The 21,132-nt window shown below is 39.4% G+C and overlaps 1 protein-coding gene across 1 annotated transcript in view; it reads left to right on the top strand.

Moving 5' to 3' along the window:
• Positions 1 to 21,132, top strand: part of TNKS (tankyrase) — a 124,841-nt gene that overhangs the window by 47,922 nt on the left and 55,787 nt on the right. Inside the window, exons 4-5 of the mRNA XM_054295969.1 lie at positions 17,290 to 17,326; positions 18,190 to 18,265. Coding sequence (XP_054151944.1) covers positions 17,290 to 17,326; positions 18,190 to 18,265 — 113 coding nt within the window. The remainder of the gene's footprint in view (positions 1 to 17,289; positions 17,327 to 18,189; positions 18,266 to 21,132) is intronic.

Raw genomic sequence — 21,132 nt, 5'->3', positions numbered from 1 at the left:
AGGTCTTGGTATTTTTTTCTGTCCTTGCCAGTAATTGGGGCTCCTTATATGCTGATAGCTCCAGATCTTAGTTAAGGTAGAAGGACTTGTGTCTGGAGTATAAATCAATTGGTGAATTTTAAGTTGCAGGATTTTCACTTTGATTTAAGACATAGCTGAAGTAAGAGCTACAGTGGGAAGCATCACCTCTGTTTTTAAGTAGCTAGACTTTATAAATAAGGTATCGACAAGGGCTATTACAATGTCAAGGCTCCTGGTTTTGTCCCAGGCATTTTGTTTACAAACGCTGGTTTCAGCATTTGGAAGCATTGGATTCTTCCCAGTCCTTTCTCCAGGAAGCTTTTTGGACTGTATTAGGATGGGGAGGGAAGGGCAGCTGAATATTGCTAGACTTCTCACACTGAAATGCTGAGTGGAAGAGTACTATGGGAGAGTGTGGATAAAGGTTAATTTTCTTAGTACTGGGAGACCACTTTGGAACTGTCCTTAGCATACTCTGCTGTTGGCCTTCTGGAGTGTGTCAGAAGAGCTGGCTTTAAGCAGGCAATACCATCCCTCTCTATATAGTGCTGAAGTCTACTTTTAGCCTCCTCTCCTAATAAAATGCTTATTTCTCTACTTCCAGTTTCTATTACAGGGTGAGATTATATAAAATACTGAGAAGTTCTGTCTTTTGTTGCTGCTTTGCATGAAAATTTAAAATGCTAGCTCTGTCATTGTGAAGACATGTTCATTTTTCTCATATAATTATGCCTGGAAACAATTTTCTTTACTTTTTCCCTGATCATATTCCTTCACCATTTATCTTCTTGCTGTTTTCTCCTCTAATTGCTTTTTTTTCAAGTTAGGTTTTAAAATACTGATTTTGGGTGTTGCTGAGCATAACAACAGTCAGGTTCAGTTCCCTGCTTTGGAAATAAAAAACCTTATAGACCTTTGCTATCTCTCCTGTCATCAGCTTATTAAATATAAGGCTTATATAAGGCTTTTTGGGTTTTGTTTGGGGTTTTTTTCTGGGTAGGGTAACTCTGATCTGGTTCAGTCCTGTGGACTTGGCACACACTAGCAGTTACTAAGTAAGGGTCTACAGTCCATTCTTTTGAAAATTTCCAGAAGTATCTATGTGGTGTCCTCCAGGACTGCTACAGCATATGCACAAAACTGCTGTAAGTCAGGATTATGATTACTTTGAAAATTTCTACATCTCCAGATGTAGAATTAAATGCTTATGTAGATACGCCATCGTTCATAAGTATCAGAGACACCCTTGTCAGTCTGCCTTGTTGCAGCCCTCTGGTTAAACTATTCTAGGTCATTGAACTAACCCAGACTTTTACACTAACTGTATGGATTGGCATTGCCTTTGGCAGAAATAAGGGGAGATGTTTCTGTGTATGGCCAAAGATACTTTCTCCTTAGAGGATTAGGTTTTTTCACTCACTTTGCTTTTCATTCTGTTAATGCCGGATTTATTGTCCCTAATTCATTTGATCCTGCCATGCTATGTTTAATGCTATTGTTTGTTATTGAAGCAGTCAAAGCTTTTGTAACAAATTGAAGAATGGCATCAGTATGAATTTGTTGGCCTTTGTGTATTGCATAAGTACAGCTGTATGCTGCAGCTTGCAGTGTTGCTGTTGCTCTCATTCCTTCAGTCTTTGCAGGTGTTTGCTAAGCAAATGGAGTATGGAGGTGTGATGAATCTTGCTGTTGTTTTGAGGGGTGAAGACTGAGGAATGTCACCAGGTCCTGAATATATTCACCTTACCATCTTGTTTACATGTGTCATAGCTGTCAGGTGAATATGTTTTAAAAGCCCTGCTTCTCAGTACAGTCTTGGGAGAGAAAGACTGCCTGGAGCAGAGCCTTACTACTGGTGAAGGTGGTTTGAAGAACTGTGTCTGTAACAAGGCAGTGTGTCAGTGGTCAGTGCTTTATGACTTCAGTCCAACGTGTCTTAAATGTCTGGAATGGATTTGGATGCAAAATCCCTATTTTTACTGGTTTTTTCTGTTTGTACATGTGCTCATTGTATCCAGTGAGGTGTGCTACGCACCAAGGAAATATTTATACACCTTTTGTCACTGTTGGGTAAGAAAGCAGACTCCAAGAAGGCTGGTTTGCACAGCAGCAGCTTTAGTGCAAAAACCTCTCTCTTTTATAGACTGTTCCAATACATTTCGCCTGATTGGGTAATTAACAGGAACACTTCCTCACAAACAATTCTTGAGAAGAACAGGAAAGCAGAGAGTAGGAAAACACCACCTGCAGGTTGTTTATAATAACAAGCTATTGTTTCTCTACAACTCCCCAAAAGTCTCACAAGTCCACCATGAGAACTTACCTGGTTTTCTCGCTCTCTGACCAGGCTGTCACATCCACGTCTCTTGGTACTAAAGTAGTTCCTGTCTGTAACTCTTCTGTCTGTTGTCTGAGACCAGCTCTGTCTTTTTCTTGTTTTGCTTCTTTTCCCTGTCGTCATCTTTACAACAGCTTCTTTCTATGTTTCTAAGTTCCTATATACTCTGAGAAAGTCATGTCTGAAACAAGTCCTTATTTTTGCCCTTGTTTTCCTCCTCCTCTAGTGGTCTCCAGAGGGTTGAAGTATACCTCCCCTTGCTTAGCAATCAGAGGTTGGAGAGATTTGAAATAAAACTGCCTGAATGAATTGAGTCCGAATCATGTAGAAGTTGAAAGAAGTGCATTTGCTAGCTTGTCAGAAGAGAAGACGATTTGCTACTTGATGCAAATACAGGAAGAATCCAAATTTTCATAATTCAGTACTCAGAGTTGCTTATTGTTCCCATAGACTACTGAGTGCTTTAGACAGACTGATAACTCTATTGCTGTTATTGTGCTCCTCCACCACCATACAATGCATGTGTAAAACATTTGAGGAAGGAAGGCTGCCTGTGATAATGGCACCAGACAGAGCAATTGATTATGTGCTTGAGCTGAAGAATAAGGCACTTCTTTTTTTGTGGTGAAGAAACATGATAGCTTGTCTCTGTAGCTGCAGTTCAACAAAGTGCATTAGACATGAGAATATCAAGGTCACTAGGACTGCTCACATGCATGCCTGAAGTTAAGCATACTTTAGAGTGTTCTAACTATATTATTTTGGGGAGCCAAGGGAAGCTGAAAAACTGACTGGTCTTGATGGTTTCCTTTTTGGCAGAAGAGCAAAGTGTTATGTTCCAGAGAGAACGTCATAATTTTTCAGGGGTTGGGAAAATGCAGGCATGGAATTTTACTCTGCAAAGAGTACAAGCAGTGATTTGAGGTTTTTTGGAGAATGCAGGGAAGAGGACTGGTTATATAAATGTCTCTGTATAAAAGGACTATTTCAAATAATTTACAAACACAAAAAAGTTCTCAAAGATATCTCCAGGAGAGTGTTATTCACAGATAATATTCTTTTTTGTCAAGTATCTATTCTTTGAATAGAAGCTTCATTCTGTGCAGTACTGCACTGCACGCTGCATTGAGATAAAAGGACTGATGCTATAATGTTTCAAGCATTTATTTTCAAATGTCTTTAGAACAAATTTTACATAGCTGCCTGTTTGTAGTGTACAAACTTTGGAATGGCATGTTTCCTTTCTCTAGACTTGTATTTTCCTTTGGTCACCTAAAAAGTAAGTACTTTACTCATTTGAAGGCATTCCCTTTTGTTTTGAAATTAAACCTTGTGTATTTTCTGCTGTTTCAGTAGCATTTTCAGTTCATAACTTAATTTGATTATTTATTGGCCATAGAACATCATGGTCCGTATCCTTCTGTGCTCTGCAAATTTGTTTTTGCTTGCCTTTTAGGAATGCAATGTTGTACTTGTCTATTTGATGTTTATTTTGTATAATGGCAAAAACATTTTGGCATAAATTCAGAATTCAGTTTGTTCTTTCAGTCTGGGCAGGCAAACAGCTCTGTCCTACACAAGTAGCAAACTCATGGCAGCTTTCATCTGACTGCCACCTTCAACAAAGTCATTACCTCTTGCTATGTGTGTGTCTGGCATGGCCAACCCCGGTGGTACAAGTGACTGACAAGGCTGCCAGCTGTTCTCGGGAATAAACCTAACAGACTTGCTAGAGGAGCTTGTCTCTATCTGAAAATTAAAAGTCCTATAATGCATATCAGTACCTTTGAATACCTCTCAGATCCTCACATCTACCACTGTCAGCCCTAAAGTAGCAGCTTCTCATGAGGAAGGACTGATTCTGTAAAGAATGCCTTCATTTTCTGTATGCAGTCTACCTTTACTTTCAGGAGGGTAATATGGGAGGGAACATAAGTAACAAAAGCCAAACATGTCATGTCATCAAATCCAGGGAAATTGGGCTATTAATTTCTAAAAAGCTTTTGAATAGATTCATGCAGGGAGCTGGACTCTATAAAATATGCACCTTGCCTTTACAAGCTCTGTTTCTACAAACAGTGGAAAAGGAGGGCAGAGCCTTGAGAATCTTCCTTCTGAGAATCTATTTTTTTTTATTAATAAAATCCAGCCTTTATTATTAATATTTTGGTAAGTAATTTTGGATGATCATATTACTTCTGCTACTTGATTATATTAATAACTATTCTGATAGACTGTATTTAGAGGATTAAGCGCCATGACTTCTGTAACTAAAATACTCTTCTGCAATGACTGACTTGCCCAAAGTCATAAGGCAGGTTGGTGTGTGTTCAGCTCGTGCCTGATTTCCTGCTGTGGGCTTCCCTGGAGTGGTAGGCTCTCAGTGCTCTGCTCAGGAGTGAGGCAGGGTGGAGGCTGCACTGGCATCTTGGCTTCCATCCACTGTTGAACTGGGCAGTCAAGAGCTCACTTCAATGCTCAGTCTGAGTTAACCTTCTTCAGGACAGACTTCCTGCTGTGGCCAGGCTTATTGCAGGAATGAGTGCAGGGAGTCTGCATTTCAGCTACCTTTGCCTGCAAGGTAAATCTCACACATTAAAGGCAATTTTGTGCCGAAGTTGAATAGATAATCTGATGCTGACTGCTGCCAGTTTGCAGAACCATCCAAAAATCTGGATGTCTATTGTGCCGTTGTAAACAAACTTAGGTTTTTGTTCTCGTTAAGCAAGTTTTTGTTAAAGTATGTGCAAGGCAGATCTGTGTGAGAGACATTATTTTCTCAATAATATTAATCTGTGGCTCTGCTGGTTAGTCTCTTGTCATCTATTGCCCTGGAAGTGAAGGATTTATTCTATCTGGCAGAGCAGACAAAAATCATCTTTCCTTAGAAAGGAGGTGTGCAGATTTTATTTTCTTTCTAGCAGTCATAGCCAAAAATCTTTTGTGAGCACCCTTTCCAGTAGAGAAAGACAATTTCTTTCTTATCTGCACAAGAAAAAAAATTTTTTATAAAATTAGAGGGATGGAAAGAGCAAAAACCCAAACCAGCATTGTATGTAAGTATAAGATTAAATATATTTGTCTAAGAATGGAGGGAATAACATTTCTGTGTTTGCATTGCTGATCTTCCCACAAATCTAAAAGGTAAGTATTTTAAGTGATGCCTTTTCAAATGGTGCATTATCCTCAGGGAGCTAGATGAGAACTCTCATCAGTGTTCTAGAAATTGTTGGTCTAATTATCCAGTAAACCTTCCTTTCATGGATCTCTCTTCTCTTGAAGTCATGTTGAGCTATGCAGGGAAGCCTGTTCCTGCCCACTGGCAGGGCAAATGTAGCTTCATCTCCAGAGTCTGCCTACTTTTGTCTGCCTGCACTAATGCAAGGCAGTAGGTGTTTTTCTCCTTAACAGCTAGCAGATCAGAAGAAAAATAATTTATGACTTGCGTGCATTGTGGCTTCTTACTGTATGTGGCTGTAATTTCTAAATAGGGTATTCTGTCTTTGCTAAGGCTGGGAGCAGCATCTTGGAGAAGGTAAGAAAAAGGGAAATGAAAAAAGGAATTTGTTGAGACCCTTCTTAACTGCTGGCTAGGAGTCTCCCTGCCCAAAATCTGCAAGTATTGTACTTCCAAGCGTGGTTTGAGTTACTGAAGGACACCACTGAGGGAAATTTTCTATTTCTATTTTACAGATAGTGAAGCACTATCTGTATGCTCAAGAGTTATGTGGGCTTCTCTGTCCAAGCACAGCCTTCTATTTGGACCAAAATGGTAACTGTAAGATCTGTCTGACAAAAACCAGAGGCAGACTGACATCTTAGACTGTTGGACTCCTAGAGAGCCCACTGCCAAGGGTCAGGGCTGCTGGTGTGACTGTTGAATGGAAAAAGAGAATCCAGAAAATTTTTGTACTCCCTCTCTTTGACCTTGCCTGTTCCTTTCCTTGTGTCCTTTATCTAAATCCAAAACCATTTTGATTGCAGTGAAGGATGTTATGGCTAGAACTGTTTTAATGGCACAGTGTGATCCAGCAAGCGCTGTCCTTTTTCTGGGCATTTGTTCTTCCTCCCTGCAGTTTTCATTGTGCTGCTCTCTGAAGACAGACCCAAATCTCTTATAACCTGTCTTTGCTCTGCTAAAGGATGCTCAGAGGATGGCAAAAAGGAGAGTCAGCATCAGGAGGCAAGTTCTGTCAGTAATAATCTCACCATTTCCTGCGTCAGTAACTGGGCTTTTATAGAAAGGGACAAGCAGGAATCCTAAACTGGTGTTGGGGAAGGTACAGTATGATTTCTCCTTGATGGTATGTACTCTCTGGGAGGAGTGGTAATACTGAGTTAGCTCCTGCTGAGCTAACACACCTAGGGCACAGTAGAGAGAGCCTGTGCTAACTCTTGCATGGTCTTTCCTTTTAGGTTAAATGGAGATTTAAAATACTACTTTTTTGAAAGATAACAATGAACTGTATCTCAGAATAACTTTGAAATAAAGCCATTGGAAAAATAGACTGGTTTAGGAACTGCTGGTAATCACGTTACCTAATAAGATGATCACTTAAACATATTTTCTTTAGTGTTTTTAAGATCGTTAGTGGTTGTGATGAATGAGGAATGTAGAAAAACTTTCTGGCCAATTATATTTTGTATTATTTGGGGTAAGCAGAGTCTTTAAATCTAGTGAGATTTCTGAAAGTGAGTGAGAAAGCAGTATTTTTTTCCTGCTTCATGCAGAACACAATAAAACTGTCTTTTACTGCAGATTTACACAGAAACCTGCAGAGTTGTTATGCTGAGAATACATGCAGTTTATGTATTTCCTTTCTGTCCAGCAACAGAGGGAGCACCTGTTTTGGAAGATGCTTTATTTATGGATATACCTGTGACAGAGTTCTTGCACTTAGTGTTTCAGTAGCAGTGAAGTGTGCATGGTGTATCGACAGTTTCCATTTGGGCAGGACTGATGACTGGTGTCCATGGTCACAGTGTACAGGGTATGTCTTGAACAGGCAGCCCTGTGCTGCATCTGATCAAATTGGCTGGGTGTGAATGAAAGTTGAAGGAATATCCTTGTAATGACCGCAGTCTGGTAAGCCAAAGCTCTTTAATTAACAAGTTCATATCTCTTTCTTTCTCTCAGACTTTTTTCCTGTGTTGCTATTTTGTTTCCAGTCTTCATAATGAACTATATTGTCATTTAGGGCAATAAATTATTATTTTGAAGAAATCATATGTGTAAACGTGTTATCTCTGAGGAGCAGCTAAGGAATTTGGGTTTGGATGGTTTGAAGAAAAGGGGGCTGAGGGTTGCCCTCACTGCTTTCTCAAGTTTCCTGAGGGGGGGAGGTGCACAGGAAGGTTCTGAGCTCTTCTCCCTGAGATCCAGTGACAGGAAGCATAGGAATGGTTCAAACGTGTGCCAGGGGAGGTTTTTAGACTGCATGTTAGCATTTTTTCACTGAGAGGGTGGTCATACACTGGAACAGGCTACAAGATATGGTCAATGCCCTGGGCCTGTTGCTGCGTAAGAGGCATTTGGACAATGCCCTTAACCACAAACTTTAGCTTCTGGTCAGCCCTGAAGTGGTCAGGCAGTTGAGCTACAAGATCACTGTAGGTCCCTTTAAACTGAAATAGTTTGTTCTATTATGTATTTAACCAGTAAAGTATTTAAAACAATGAGGTTGATATAAGGGACTGAAAATGTTTACAGAACTTGAGTTGTATGTAGTATTTAATTATTCTTTCATTGCTAGTAAATAAGGTAACCCTTCTCAGACTCCCAGGACATTGGCAGTAGGTACTGTCATTGCTGTACTTCTGTCTGGTGTGTTATTCCAATAGGAGTAGCAGAAAGTGCCTGAGTGTAAATAGAAAATTCACTTTTTCCCCAGCTGGTGTTTTAATAGTTCTTTTTTAGTGAGGATAGCAGTTGGCAGATTCAGATTTCAATCATTTTCTGTAAACTGCAGCTTTTTTTCATCTTAGAATATGTTCTTAGTCACATTAGGGCACAGAGCTGCTCTTTGCCTGAGTGAATATGCAGAGACCCTACCATGGCTCAGGTCAGCTTGAGTTGAGTTACTGTCACTGAACACTGCTACTGCAGATGTCTTCAGAAAAGGTGTTAAAAGATGACTTTTAAAAATGAGACAAAACAAATGGAACTGTTGTATTTAAGTCAATAATATCTTTATCATAAAATCTCATGGGGAGGATAAGGGAAGGGAAGAATGTTCCAAGTTAAGCAGCTGCTTTTTACTCTAGGCTACCAGTACTAATCTTTCATATCAAGCCACATATCCTGTTTCCAGTCAGGGCACCATCTCCTTTCTTCCCTTGATTTGTACCAAACTTTCCTTAGCTTTCCAACTGTCTTTTGACTCTTAGATAGCAAATAAAAATCCAGGAGGGAAAATTTGCCCACAGCAGGAAGGCAAATGGGTTGATTTTGGGGAGCTATTTTGTTACCATCTTTTTGTTGGGCAGATATGCATGTTTTCCAAAATGTTTAAAGTGAACTGTTGACAGATCAGTTTTGTGGTTTTTGCCGTGACAAAATGGTTCATTATAACAAAATCTATTGTCTCTGTTCTGTTATTCTTTTATTAAGGACTTCCTTGCTGTACTTTGCTTAAGTGTTTCATAAGTATGTGTTGGCTCTTTTGTTGCTGTGTGTTTGACAGGTTTGCCCCATTTCCTCCAGTTATAAAGGAGTTCCTCCTTTCTGCTCACTGCTCTGGGGCCCAGCAGGCAAAGGAAATGTTTTGTATTTTTGTCTAGGAGCTAGAGGAGTGATTTAACTGAATTTGAGTTCCTTCCAGGATGTGTGCTGCAGGGCAAGCGTGGCAACACGCGTGCATTTTTTATGAGGTGGCAGCCTATGTTTCCTCAGGTTTGTAGAGTAAGTTCAGATACACAGGGCAGCTTCAGACACACAGAGGAAGGATTGTACTGTTCAGTAAAAAGAAATACTTGGGCACATGTGTACATTTTATGTCTCCTGTTCATTTTCTTGCAAACATTAAAAACCCCCACTTCTTTAAATCTGTACAATTTGTTACTACAAATTCTGTCATGTTTGCTGTAGCTAAGAGAATATAGATTTTTTTGCTTAAAATAAATGCTTCAGTTTTAAATCCAGCTATGGATTTTCAGACACACTGTCCCCAGCTTGTTAGCATGTTTTATCTACAATGGGAAAATTGGAGAAACTGCAAAATTTAGTCTTCCTGTATTTACTCTAGAGTTCTTTTCAGAGAAAGATTAAATGATGAAGCATAATTTTGGAGCTTGCCTTTATACAGTATGGCTTTCCTGGGGGTTACATTTTATATTTTTCTTGCTAGTTTTCTTCCATGCTTTATGTAAGTTATGTAAGGTATTTCTCATCTCTCTTTAGAGAATATTCTGGGGAATTGAATGATTTACTTGTTTGTAGATATTGTTTGGAAAGAGAGGGTAGGGAGCTGGCTTTTGAAAAAAATGCAGTAATACAAGAGCAGCTTGGCTATCTATCCACCCCTCCTGTACTCAAGTATTTGACAAAGAGAGTTTCTTAGTCCTTTGTCTTCCTCCAGAAAGTTTGCCTTGAAATCCTGGGGAGAAAATGCATATGTGGGCATGTTGCAGAAATGATAAAGTAATTGTGGCTGAAAAATTGAGCAGTTTATTAGTTATTAATACTGAGCATGGCCAAAGTAGTGGCAATTACAGTGGATGATTGTTTTTGCTGATAGCAGGAATTAATATAAGAAATGAAGGGGAGAGCCATGGGAATGTTGCTTTTTCTGTAGGCATGAAAGGGTGGGTAATGGGGAAGACTCTGGAAAAAACCCGTCAGATTTCTATATGTAATTTCACAAAAGATGTCACGAGTATTGAACTTTGGTGAAAAGATGAGCCTCAACCCCTTCAATTTTTCCATCACACCGGTGTGTTTTGAATTGCTGAAGGTTTGGGTTTTCTTCCCAGTCACTTGACATGATATTCTGCAGTCTTTTTAAGTTTTTCAATCTCAGTCTGAAAACATGACAGACAAGAGCGGTGGTGTCTTCAAGATAAGTACAGCATTCTAAAATAGTACAGTTGTAGTGAAAATACTAATTTTTTCACACTAAGAATAAAAAATGGATGTGTGCGTGGTGTTTATATGAGTAGCATGCACTGAAACTACTTGTACAGGTCCACTAAACAGGTTCTAGAATGTTTGTTAGGTTTAATATTTCAGAAAAAACTATATGCTAAACTTGTAGCATGTGGTAACATTGTTGAAAGTAAAATTATTTATATGGATTACCACATAATGGGTAGTTGTAGGGGTTTTTTGGGTTTGGCTTCATCTTTGGTTTTGTCTAATTATTTAAGAGTTAACGCTTGAAATCCTCTGACAAAGGGACTGTTTTCATCATTCTGCTACTATATAGGAAATCTGGTAGCATTATGTTAACAAATAGACCAGCACCACTGAAAGAAGGTGTTCTGAGAAACAGAATTGTTATGTGTCAACTGTGAACTTACTGGCGCTATAACTGCACATGCACTGAAGACCCATTTTGATACACCACCTAATCCTTCTTAGTGACCAAAACCCTAATGTGCAGTGTGTGTAATCTATGCCTTGATATGGAGGTGGCATTTGGTAACTGCAGTATCCTGTATATGCTTATGTAATAGATGTGCTTTGAACTGATGGCTTAATATATAAGAATCTCTTCTATGAGATAAGACCCTGGCAGAGGTTTTGCCAGTCTGCACTACATAAAACTGCAGATTTTTTTGACGTAGTGCTTTCTGCCAGGCCTTAGAAGAGGCTTTTTTCTCCGGAGCTGTAAATCAGGAATGCTCTGCATTTGAGCTCTGTCCACATAACTGAAAGATGTTCCAGGTAAGATGCTGCTAACTCAGTGGTTTGGTGGAGTTGTGGCCAAACCCAAATGATGTTTGCTTATTTCTTTAACTTCCACACCCCCTTTTAAAGCATATCCCTGAAAGACTTCACTATTAGCTGAGTCATTTTCAGTTTTCAAATTTCAGTTACAAATGTCTGCTTTGAGTCCAAATGCACAGTGCCTGACTCATCTCATAGAAGAGGCAGAGTTAAGGTGCCAAACCTTTCCTCCTTGGTAACATTCCTCCTTGCTGGAACTTGTTCTTGAAGGCATTATCTTCTGAGTTGCTTTTCTGTCACTTGCATATACTAGTGTAGCTTTGGTGTTTTTCATCCATGACAAGAGCTTAAAATTAGGGTCTTGCTGTGTTCCTGGTTGAGGCTATTTAGACAGCTTATAAAATCAGCCCATTTACTTGTGAGAGACTGCTGAGCAGAGAAGTGCAAGAGGCATAAAGAAATTAACCCTAAACAAGTGGGAAGTAAAGTATAATAGAATTATTAATAAAACCCGAAATTGTTATTTTTTGCTCCTCTTTATTCTCATGTTTTTCTCAGAGTACTAAGTTATAGATGCCTTTTCCCAAACAATATTATTTCAACATACCTCCTTTTTTTTTTTTGTTGACTTTTTTTTGGGGCAGGTATTCCCTCAGTCTGGTGCTATTTGGATGGTTAAAAACTTTCTTACTCTGATTTAACTCCATATTTTAGTGTCACCTGCTGGTTCACATATAATAAAAATTAAATGGGGAAGAAGGAACTGATTAGTGTTTAATAGTATTTTTGGACCCTTCAAAAGCAGCCATATTGAAAATAAAATTTAAATTTCCTAAAAAAATTGCTAAAAAATTTTCAAATTAAAAAAAACCCCAAGCCTGAAATCTCATCCTCTCCCAATAACCGTAGCAGTCTCTCAGAAGCACAAAAGGTCTTGTGCTCTGATTATAACTTGAATATTTGTTTTAAATACTTAAATATTACTCAGAGGACCTTGGAGGATTAAAAAGGATGGTATAAGTGATGTGTATCATTGATCACTCATAGATGTGTGCAGTCCTGGAGTGTCAGGGAAAAGGTGTATTTTAATTTACTTCTGTGGAGTTTTATTTCTTTGCTGAACTCTACGTTGCTTTCTTTGTAGCAATGGCAGCCCAAATGTGGGGTTTCCAATGCCCTCCCTCTTGTTGCAGCACCATCCTTGTTCAAGGTCTTCATTCTCAGGGACCTGTTTGGGTCCCTGGCCATGGACTGAGCTGGATGAAGTAACAAACCTGACAGAAAAACAAGTTCTCAGCCCTCCCAGATGCATCAGGACTCTGTTTTCCCAACAACCCCATGCATTCCTGTGCTATCAGACTATATGGTTGGAAAGGCACCAGAAGCACTTCTAAATGAGGAAAATGGGAGGTTTTAATACCTGCTGTCTCTACTGCTCTGGTGGAGAGCCCATGTCCTCTGTGTTGCTGGGTAATTGTGAATACTTGTTTGAAAAAAAAAAAAGAAAATAATCTGCTGGACTGCTGACAAAGATCTTGTCAATCTTCTCATAGGATGTATATTTTGAAGAATGGAAGCTCAGGTTTTCATGGCAAGCAACCAATAACAAGAGTTAGGGTCTGCACATGGTCAGAGGTCAAATGTAGAGCTGCCATGTTTTTTAACAGAGCAAGATTTCTCCCCTGACTTCAGTGCTGCTAGACCTGAGCTGCCAAGAGAGAACAGGAGGTCCTGAGGAGGTTGCCTGAGATTACCATGAAACTTAAGGTGTTGAGCTCAGTGGGACCACTGAGCACAGGTTGCCCAGAGAACTGGTGGAGTCTCCATCCTTGGAGAGATGTAAAAGCCACCTGGACACAGTTCTGAGCAGGGTGCTCTTAGGTAACCCTGCTTGAGTAGAAGGGTTGGATGAGAGACCTCCAGAGGGCAAACAATCTCAGACATTCTGTGATACTCATGAATTTTCCCTGCCCAGCCTGTGGCCATGGTTGCATGTTCATAAGACTCATGTTCCTTTGTCACAGGTCAGAAGCAGGGGATCATTGGCTGGCATAAAAATTTTCACTGTGTTTAAGTATTCTGGGGATTTAAATTTATAATTGTGATTCCACATAATGTCCAACTTCATATGGAAAAACCTCTTTAATTTTTCAGTTTGGTTTAGAATATGTTAATCCATTTTGTTTCCATTATATGTTGCCATTGGATAGTAATGGCTTGGTTTAATTTGTGGCATTATTTTTTAGGAAATTGTCTTCACCGTGGAAAGCTGACGTGATATTATGGTGAAGCAAAACCTGCTTTGTCCAGGTTGACATTTTAAGTCTGGCTGCTTTCTGTATTGGCTGATGTGTATGGAGGGATAGGAAAGGAATTAATTTTGAGATTCATTGAAAAAGCACTGTTGATTTACGCCACACATTCAGATAGGTTTTTCAGTATTCCGTTGAAATTTCAAGACTTTCAGGAGAGACTGAAATAGGGTTATTTGTCTGTAAAGATAGATTCATTATGTTATTTTTTCCCAGCTTCCCGCTACTGATCTGCTCAACCGCCAGGTGCAAGCAGCCACTGATGTCTGATAGTTAATAAGCATTTGCTAATTTGCTAATCAGCTACTGCAGAATGCAGCTAGGGCCAGACACAGCAGTGACAGCATAGCAGCAGCTGATCAGGAGTCTTGGAGGTAACTGGTTTTCTCCTGGGAGGGGAGCAGAAAGAGGGCTGGTTAGCTGCCTGATGGTAGCTGTGATCTGAGACGCTGATTATCTGTGGTTAGCTGTGGTGACTTTGTCATTCAGCATAAATGGAGCAGCAGTGGTGTGATCTGGAGCTGGGATCAAGTAGAGAACTTCATTTAAAGAATGCTGAGCAAGCTGTAGACAATGAAATTGATCAGATGCAGTGAATGCCACTGCAATCCCCATGGTTTCTGCTTCTCTACTAGCTTTTGTCTGATGAGATAGGAACAGGGATGCTGCTTTGCTGTGGTGCTCTCTGCTCCCCATTTCACACCTTGTCTTTGCCTTAAGAAATTCCCAGGCCAGCTGTCTCTGGGCTGCCTGGCATGTAGATGCCCTTTTACAAAACTATAAATTCTAACCTGCCTAGAGGAGCTCTTTAAGAGATGTTATTAGCTTAGTTAAAGTGGATTTGACATTCTTTGAACAGAAGTGTTATGTGAGGTTGATGGTCTGTATTCCTGTACTTCTGCTTAGAACTTGAAATTCATCTCTGCCCATGCACGCATGGTTTGTTTTCAAACGCTTGCAAATGAATATTTGATGAGGTAGCTGTGGCCAGTAGCTGCAGGATGGCCTTTGATGAGCTGCGTGGCCAAGCGGCGTTGGCTGTGTTGGCAGAGCCCTCTGCTGGGAGCACAGCCTGTGCCAGCAGCAGTCGCTCCTGCGGCCAGCGCCACCCGCTTCTCCCAAATGCCAGCAGCCAGACCCCTCTCGGCTCTGTGCTGTCCCACCAGCTGCCTGCTCCAGTGCCCAAGGGGCTCCTCTTCATCCCACAGAGCCTCTGGAGTTCACTTGACCTTTTTTAATTATTTTTTTTTTCTAGCAAACCTGGTGGTGGGCTGTAAATGCTTATATGATTTTAGGTTTTGATTTGCAAAATACAGTGGCGCTTTGAGAGTAATAAAGTTAGCCAATTACAAAATAATGTTTTCCTAATCCTAATCAGTGTGGGAGAACCATGATGAATTTCAAAAATTGCATGTATGGATTCCTGTCTGAAAATACCTTTTTTAAAAAAAGTACTGCTTAGTAAAACTAACTGATCTAATTGGGCATACATGGGGACATTGCTAAATCAAGAGCCGCAGCTTTCCTTTTTCATTGGACAGTAAGGCTTCTGCTATTCAAAGTATTAGAGGAAACAGCTTTTGTGTGATAGAATAGTAACTTACTGAGCATGAAGGAAGAATGTTATTACTCTTCTCTAACCTATTATGTTCAAAAGCCTGGTTAGGACTCTAGATGCATTGCCAAACCAAACTGTGCAAAGAGGTATTTTAATCTGGTTATGTCTCTAAAGTGTTGATATAATGCAGGCCAATAACTCTACTGCAGGAAATCCAGCTGTTTGAGATTGTTGCACAAACAATGCAGTAGTAATAAAGGGTCTTTTTTTCTTCTTCACATGCTGGCCAGAGCTTTTCACTTACCATTGATTTGAAACACTCACAACTGTGCCCAGTATTTTATCTTCATTAAAATAAAAAAAAGAGGAACATGTACCATGGCTTAGAAAAGGCTGTTGCCTGTGGTGGACAGGCCCCCCTTCTGATGAAGCTGAAGAGTGGAAGAAGTCAAAGGCAGTCATGTTTCTGTGTCATTTGATTTGTTTCATGATGAAGCTTTCCTTAACATAGACATAAATTCTTTCAAAAGCTAGGTTTACCTTCCTGGCCTATATTTGAAATAACCAGTTTCACCTTTGCTTTGAACTTGCTTGCTCCATTGCTGGGGTTCAGCAACACAGAACAGCTCTGTTAGGGGACCCATCATGTGAGTGGCATGATGGAACTCCTTGCTGCAGTTTGTTGTGAATTCCCAAAGCTGAATATTATTCAGAAAGAAATTAAACACACCTGTGAAAGGAAAAATCACCAGTATGATGAGCTGTAGATATTGCTTTTGAAAATTCCCCATCTGCATCCAAGGGAATGGGCAGGAAGCGCATGGCTGCGTGTACTCACACTCCTCCTACTTAGCATTGTGTGAAGGCAGGATGAAATAAAGGGGACTCCTTAAGGAAAAGTCTGGTTTTGTTGTGGTTTCTGTAACCCTCGGCTGTTGGCTGGAGAAGCCATGGTGGGGGGAGGACCAAGCTCTTCATGGTGGATGGGGAGTCCAACCCTCCTCCTGCATCTTACAGCTGTTCTTTAAGGGATGTTTTCAGCTGAACCTTCCATCTTACCTGCCATCCGATCTGGCATTTTCCATGGCCCAATGCCTTTCCTTACCTGTAATGAGAGTTTCACTGGAGGCTTATTACAATTACGCATAGGAGACAGCACACAGGGGTTTTTTTCCTCTTTCGTGACAGCTTCTTCTTCCTGTTTTTCTTACAGCATTTTGGTTAGAGGCTTTAATTCTCTGGCAGATGGTATACAGTATGTTTTTCAAACCCTCTACCTTTTGGGTCTAGGATACACTCTGTTCTCTGACTGCATAAAGCTGCTAAATAGCTATTTTTTCTAATTTCTGACTTGAAATTCCATTCCATTTCTATTGCACAATGTCATAATGATTCAGCTTTGTAGAATTCTGCCTTACTTCTGTAGGTTATCTTGTCCCGTGCTCTTTTTAAAATACTAACATGCAGTTTTAATCCTGTGCTGCAGCAACCCTTGTGAGTTGTCTGTTTTAACTCAGGACTTCAAATATAAATGTTGCTTTAACATTACACGTAGTTATCTCTAATCTGAGAGTCTCGTAGCAAAATCTGTTGCAGAGTTCATCCTCTTTTGTCTGTGCTTTTTATTTCAAACGTGTATTTTGTTGAAAAGTGGCTGATGATATAATACCTGGATTTTTTTGATAATCCGTGCTTTTCTAAAGAACTTAGTGAAGTGTAATATTACCATTCAAATAGGCAGGTGAGAGCCTCGGAGATCAGTAATTTGTACCTTTTCAAAAGCCGCACTGCCTTGCTTTGTCTTGGAATTTATTATGCTTCCCAAGTATAATGTGACATACTGAATAGGGCAGGGGGTGGGGACATTGTCTTCAGCTGACACGCTGCTATCAGCGGGACTGTGTTTCTGGACACAAGATTTCGCAGTCATTGGTTGTCCGAAGAAAGCCTTTCCATCTGAGGATTGGACAAGAAGATGCGTCAATTTGCTGCCCGTCTCCAAGGTACTGGTGATGCTGCCTCCACAAGCTGGCTAACGTCACAGCTCCATCACCCAGCGGGGTGTGGGCTTTTTTCTCCTCTTCTCTGTTTTAATTCTGTATTTGCTTCCTACTGCATTTCTTAATCTGTCTTCTGCCAAATGCTAACAGCATGATATTTTGCAATCATTTAGGTGAATACAAGAAGGACGAACTCCTGGAAGCTGCTAGGTGAGTGCTGCTTAGAATATAAAACATATTTTGGGGGTGGAAGCAGGCGAGGAAAAGGGGTTTTTAAAATAGTACTGTTTTGTCATTGCCTTTCCATGAAATGCTGCAAGCAAACCACTTAATTAGCATAAATCTCTTCAGACTTTAGTCTGGTACAAATGTAAAAGCCTGTTTATGTAATTGAAATCCCCCACTATGGTGGTTATAAGGTTAATATTGAGTTTTTGCTTTAAGCTGCTTAAATCCTCTTTATTGTTTTGTGACTGTTCTTTTTAGGGGCAATTTAAATATTGGGATCTTTTTTTTCTTTGGGTTTTTACTGCTACCGTAGGATGTATTTTGAAAATAGGTTTTATCCGAACAGAGCATAAGGAAGCCTATACAAAAGGTGTAAAGTTCAATTGTATATTGCAAAGGTGCTTTTCATCCTTCCTCCTGACTGCACAAGACCATTTTATATAGCCTGTTAACCCTTCTAAAAAAATTTTCTGGGTATTGGTTTATAGCTGTTTCAAATGTTGTGGGCCGTATGCTATGAAAATATGTTAAATTCAGAACATTTATTTTGACAAATGATTTCAGAGGATCTGTAAAATTAGAAAAAGGAAATACAAGGTTAAGGAGAGAAATTGAGGTGCTTTTGTATGATCTTTTGCAACACATTTAACTGCAAATACAGTATTTTTTTTTGTGTTTACCCTTGGTTTTGAAATATTCAAAAGATTCTTTAGCCATCCAACATTCTTCCTGCCACAGTACAAATTTTAAATATACTATACTTTGCAAAATACTTGCTAAGGAGATAGATATCAAAGAGCTCTGCCCTTTTCCCACCCTTTCCATAATATTCTCCTCATTTACAGGAGTGGTAATGAAGAAAAGCTGATGGCTTTATTGACTCCTTTAAATGTGAACTGCCATGCAAGTGATGGGCGTAAGGTAAGTTAATACCTGCTTTATATTTCAATTATTTAAGAAAGGCCAATTTAAGCATACTGGTAAGCATAGATGTATAAACCAGGAGGGTGTATGTGGGGGGGGAACCTGTGATGCCTTTTCACCATAAAATTAAACATTGGTATACTTGACACTGGCAGCTGTGACAGATTAAGTCGGCAGACGTGGGTTTTGTCTGTGTCATTCAAGTATCAAACACTGGTCTACATGTAAACAAAACTTTAAGACCTTTTGTAAGAAAAACAAAATGTACTGTTGCAGATGGAGAAAATGACTAAAGGAGGAAAGTTATTATTTGTATTTGAACATTGTCTGGGTGAGGTGCTTGGTATTCAGCTTAGCTCCTAATACACTGCCACATAGACTGGCACTGTATTGCTATGTTTAACACCTTCTGCATTTTTTTAAATTTGACATTATTGTTTTGACTTTTTCTGGCAGGGATATTTGAATGAGTTAAATTAAGAATTAGGCTGAAACTGGAGGAGGGAAGAACATACGGAGTGAGAAGCAGATCCTATCATTTTTGATGGTTTAAATTTTGAGATGATAGTCTGTCTAGACTGTTGATTTACAAATGTTGGGGGTTTTTTGTTTGTTTGATTTTTTTGGGGTTTTTTTTTTGTATTTTTTAACTGTACCAGAATGTTTTTAATATGTATCTGTTAAAGTGTTTCACCTGTAACAGTACATCTCATTTTTGGAGAGAAAAGCATGGGAGTGTTTTCTTTTCTATTTTTTTTTTTAAATTTTTGATGTGGTGTGTTAGAGCATAGTATGAACCTCTGCCCATCCTGGACCTGTTGTGGAACAGCCCAGTTCTACTGAAATCAGTAAAGATAGGTTAATTTACACTTTTGGTTAAAAGGTATGTTGTTACTGAATATAAAAAAAAAAATACAGCTCCATTGTACAAAAATTCCTGGTTTTTATACACCTTTTTAAATGTTTCTCAGTTGTAATGGCTATCATACATGCTATGTGATGGAAAACCCAGCCACTTTTTTGCTTATTTACATTTATCACTGATTGAAAGTTGATGCATCTTCCAGGTTTTGAAAGCAATTGATTTTATGAACTGAGGACAGGCAATTGAGCAAGGGTTTTATTTAATTTAGCAGTGTTGAAAATGATGAAATACTCTCCACATTTTAAGATTAAAAATATTGCCCATATTTCTTGAATTTCCTTTTCTTATTTTAAGACTTTGCTGTTCAAGTAAAAATGTATTTAGGTATTAATAGTGTCCTCTGTTATAATTAAATGGGGTGGTGTAGAGCAGTGCATTACTGAATAATTCAGCCCCCATCGCTATTGATCTAAGGCCAAATGCAGAGTTATGACTTCTGTCAGCAGGGCAAAGAATGAGCCCTTGCAGATGTTTTCTTGAACATTTATCACTTCAAAGTAAAAATTAAAAAAAAAAAAGACGAACATCTAAAATTCATATTGAGATAGCAGAAATTGAGATAGCAGCCTCTGAATTCGTTAGGAAATTTGTGCCCAAAGCTTGGAAAGCATATTGCAGTTAAAGTTCCTGTGTGTGGAGACTTTGAAAATATGTTTGGTTGGTTGGTTTTTGGTAAGTGCACTGGTTTTTGAAACACCTTTTAAGATGCCTTGCCATTGATATTAATTAGCTTTTTAAAAATTATATCTACCAGATCTATTTTTTCTACCACCACATATGTACAGGAAGGTTGGAAAAACCTTTCTCTAAACATATGGAAGGTTTACTAATGCTTTGTAGTAAGCATGCTATATAACTGTTAAGTATTTAATTTGTAAAGCAAAGTGCTCAGGTCCTGTTCTAGTGCAAGATCACTTGGGGTTTGATCATTTTAAGCTGTGCTGCAAATTAACTGAGCTTGTCAGTGGAAGTCTCCACTGGTGTAGCTGCCTGTAGTTGATCTGTGGTGATTTACACTGACTGAGGATTTGTCCATTTTGGAAGTTGCTTTTTGCATTTCTTGATGCCTTTAGTAATTGTTTTGCAGATCTTTTGAGCATTCAAGCCTCAAGCTTAGGACAGTATAAGGCCACAGTTTGAATGCAGCTCTCAGGCCAGGAATGCAGACTCTGCGGATTGGCCCGAGATTCTCAGCATCATGCTTGTTCTGCAGTACAGCTGTACCCACAAACTCTTCCCTCAGTCTGCTTACCTCTTTCTTCAGGCTGTGCATTCCTTGATTTTCTGAGATGACCAGCTCTAGTCTAGTGATAAGGGAACACTTGCTGTGTGGGTGAAGAAATTGGGTTCCGGTACTGAATGGGTAATTATTTTTTCTGGATTAGTTGATGCTGATATTTTTTCATCATACTTTGGGGTGCAAGTGTATGCAGTTTAGTTTTTTCCCCCTGGAGGATTTCTCTCATGCATACTGACATCTGGGGTTCTGGATTTCTCAGACACCACGTGTGCTATGAAGTTGTGTTTTATAGAATGGGTAAAAGGAGTGGAAAACTCTGACAGTATCTTGCTGGTTTGAAACCAGCTAAGGTTGGAAATAAAAAAGATTTATTGCATTCTGGGTGCTGCTTGCAGCCTTTTTGAAAAGTATTGACAGCCAGAGTCTGATTCCTACTAGACAGGATTCCATGATTCTAAAACAGTTACATCTGGTGCTGATAACCATTGCTCCATCTGTTTATTTAGGATAGAGGTCAAGACAAATAGGAATGAAAACTGAACTTCCTTCTTGCCCTCCAAAGTCACAGTTTGGGTAGGTTATAGTCATTGTAGAAATGTTAACATTACTGAAGCTTTTGAGCTGCTCTCTGAAGAGGGAATATATTGTGTGACTTCTCTTGCCATTATCTTCTGGAGGGAAAAATGAATTAGTGTGCAA

This window comes from Melozone crissalis, unplaced genomic scaffold (assembly GCF_028551555.1).
Source record: "Melozone crissalis strain CALT ecotype California unplaced genomic scaffold, PUWL_Pcris_2 ptg000006l_1, whole genome shotgun sequence".
Taxonomy (NCBI): Eukaryota; Metazoa; Chordata; class Aves; order Passeriformes; family Passerellidae; genus Melozone; species Melozone crissalis.
Note: the sequence above shows the minus strand (reverse complement) of the source record. Positions and strands in the feature narration are given on the sequence as shown.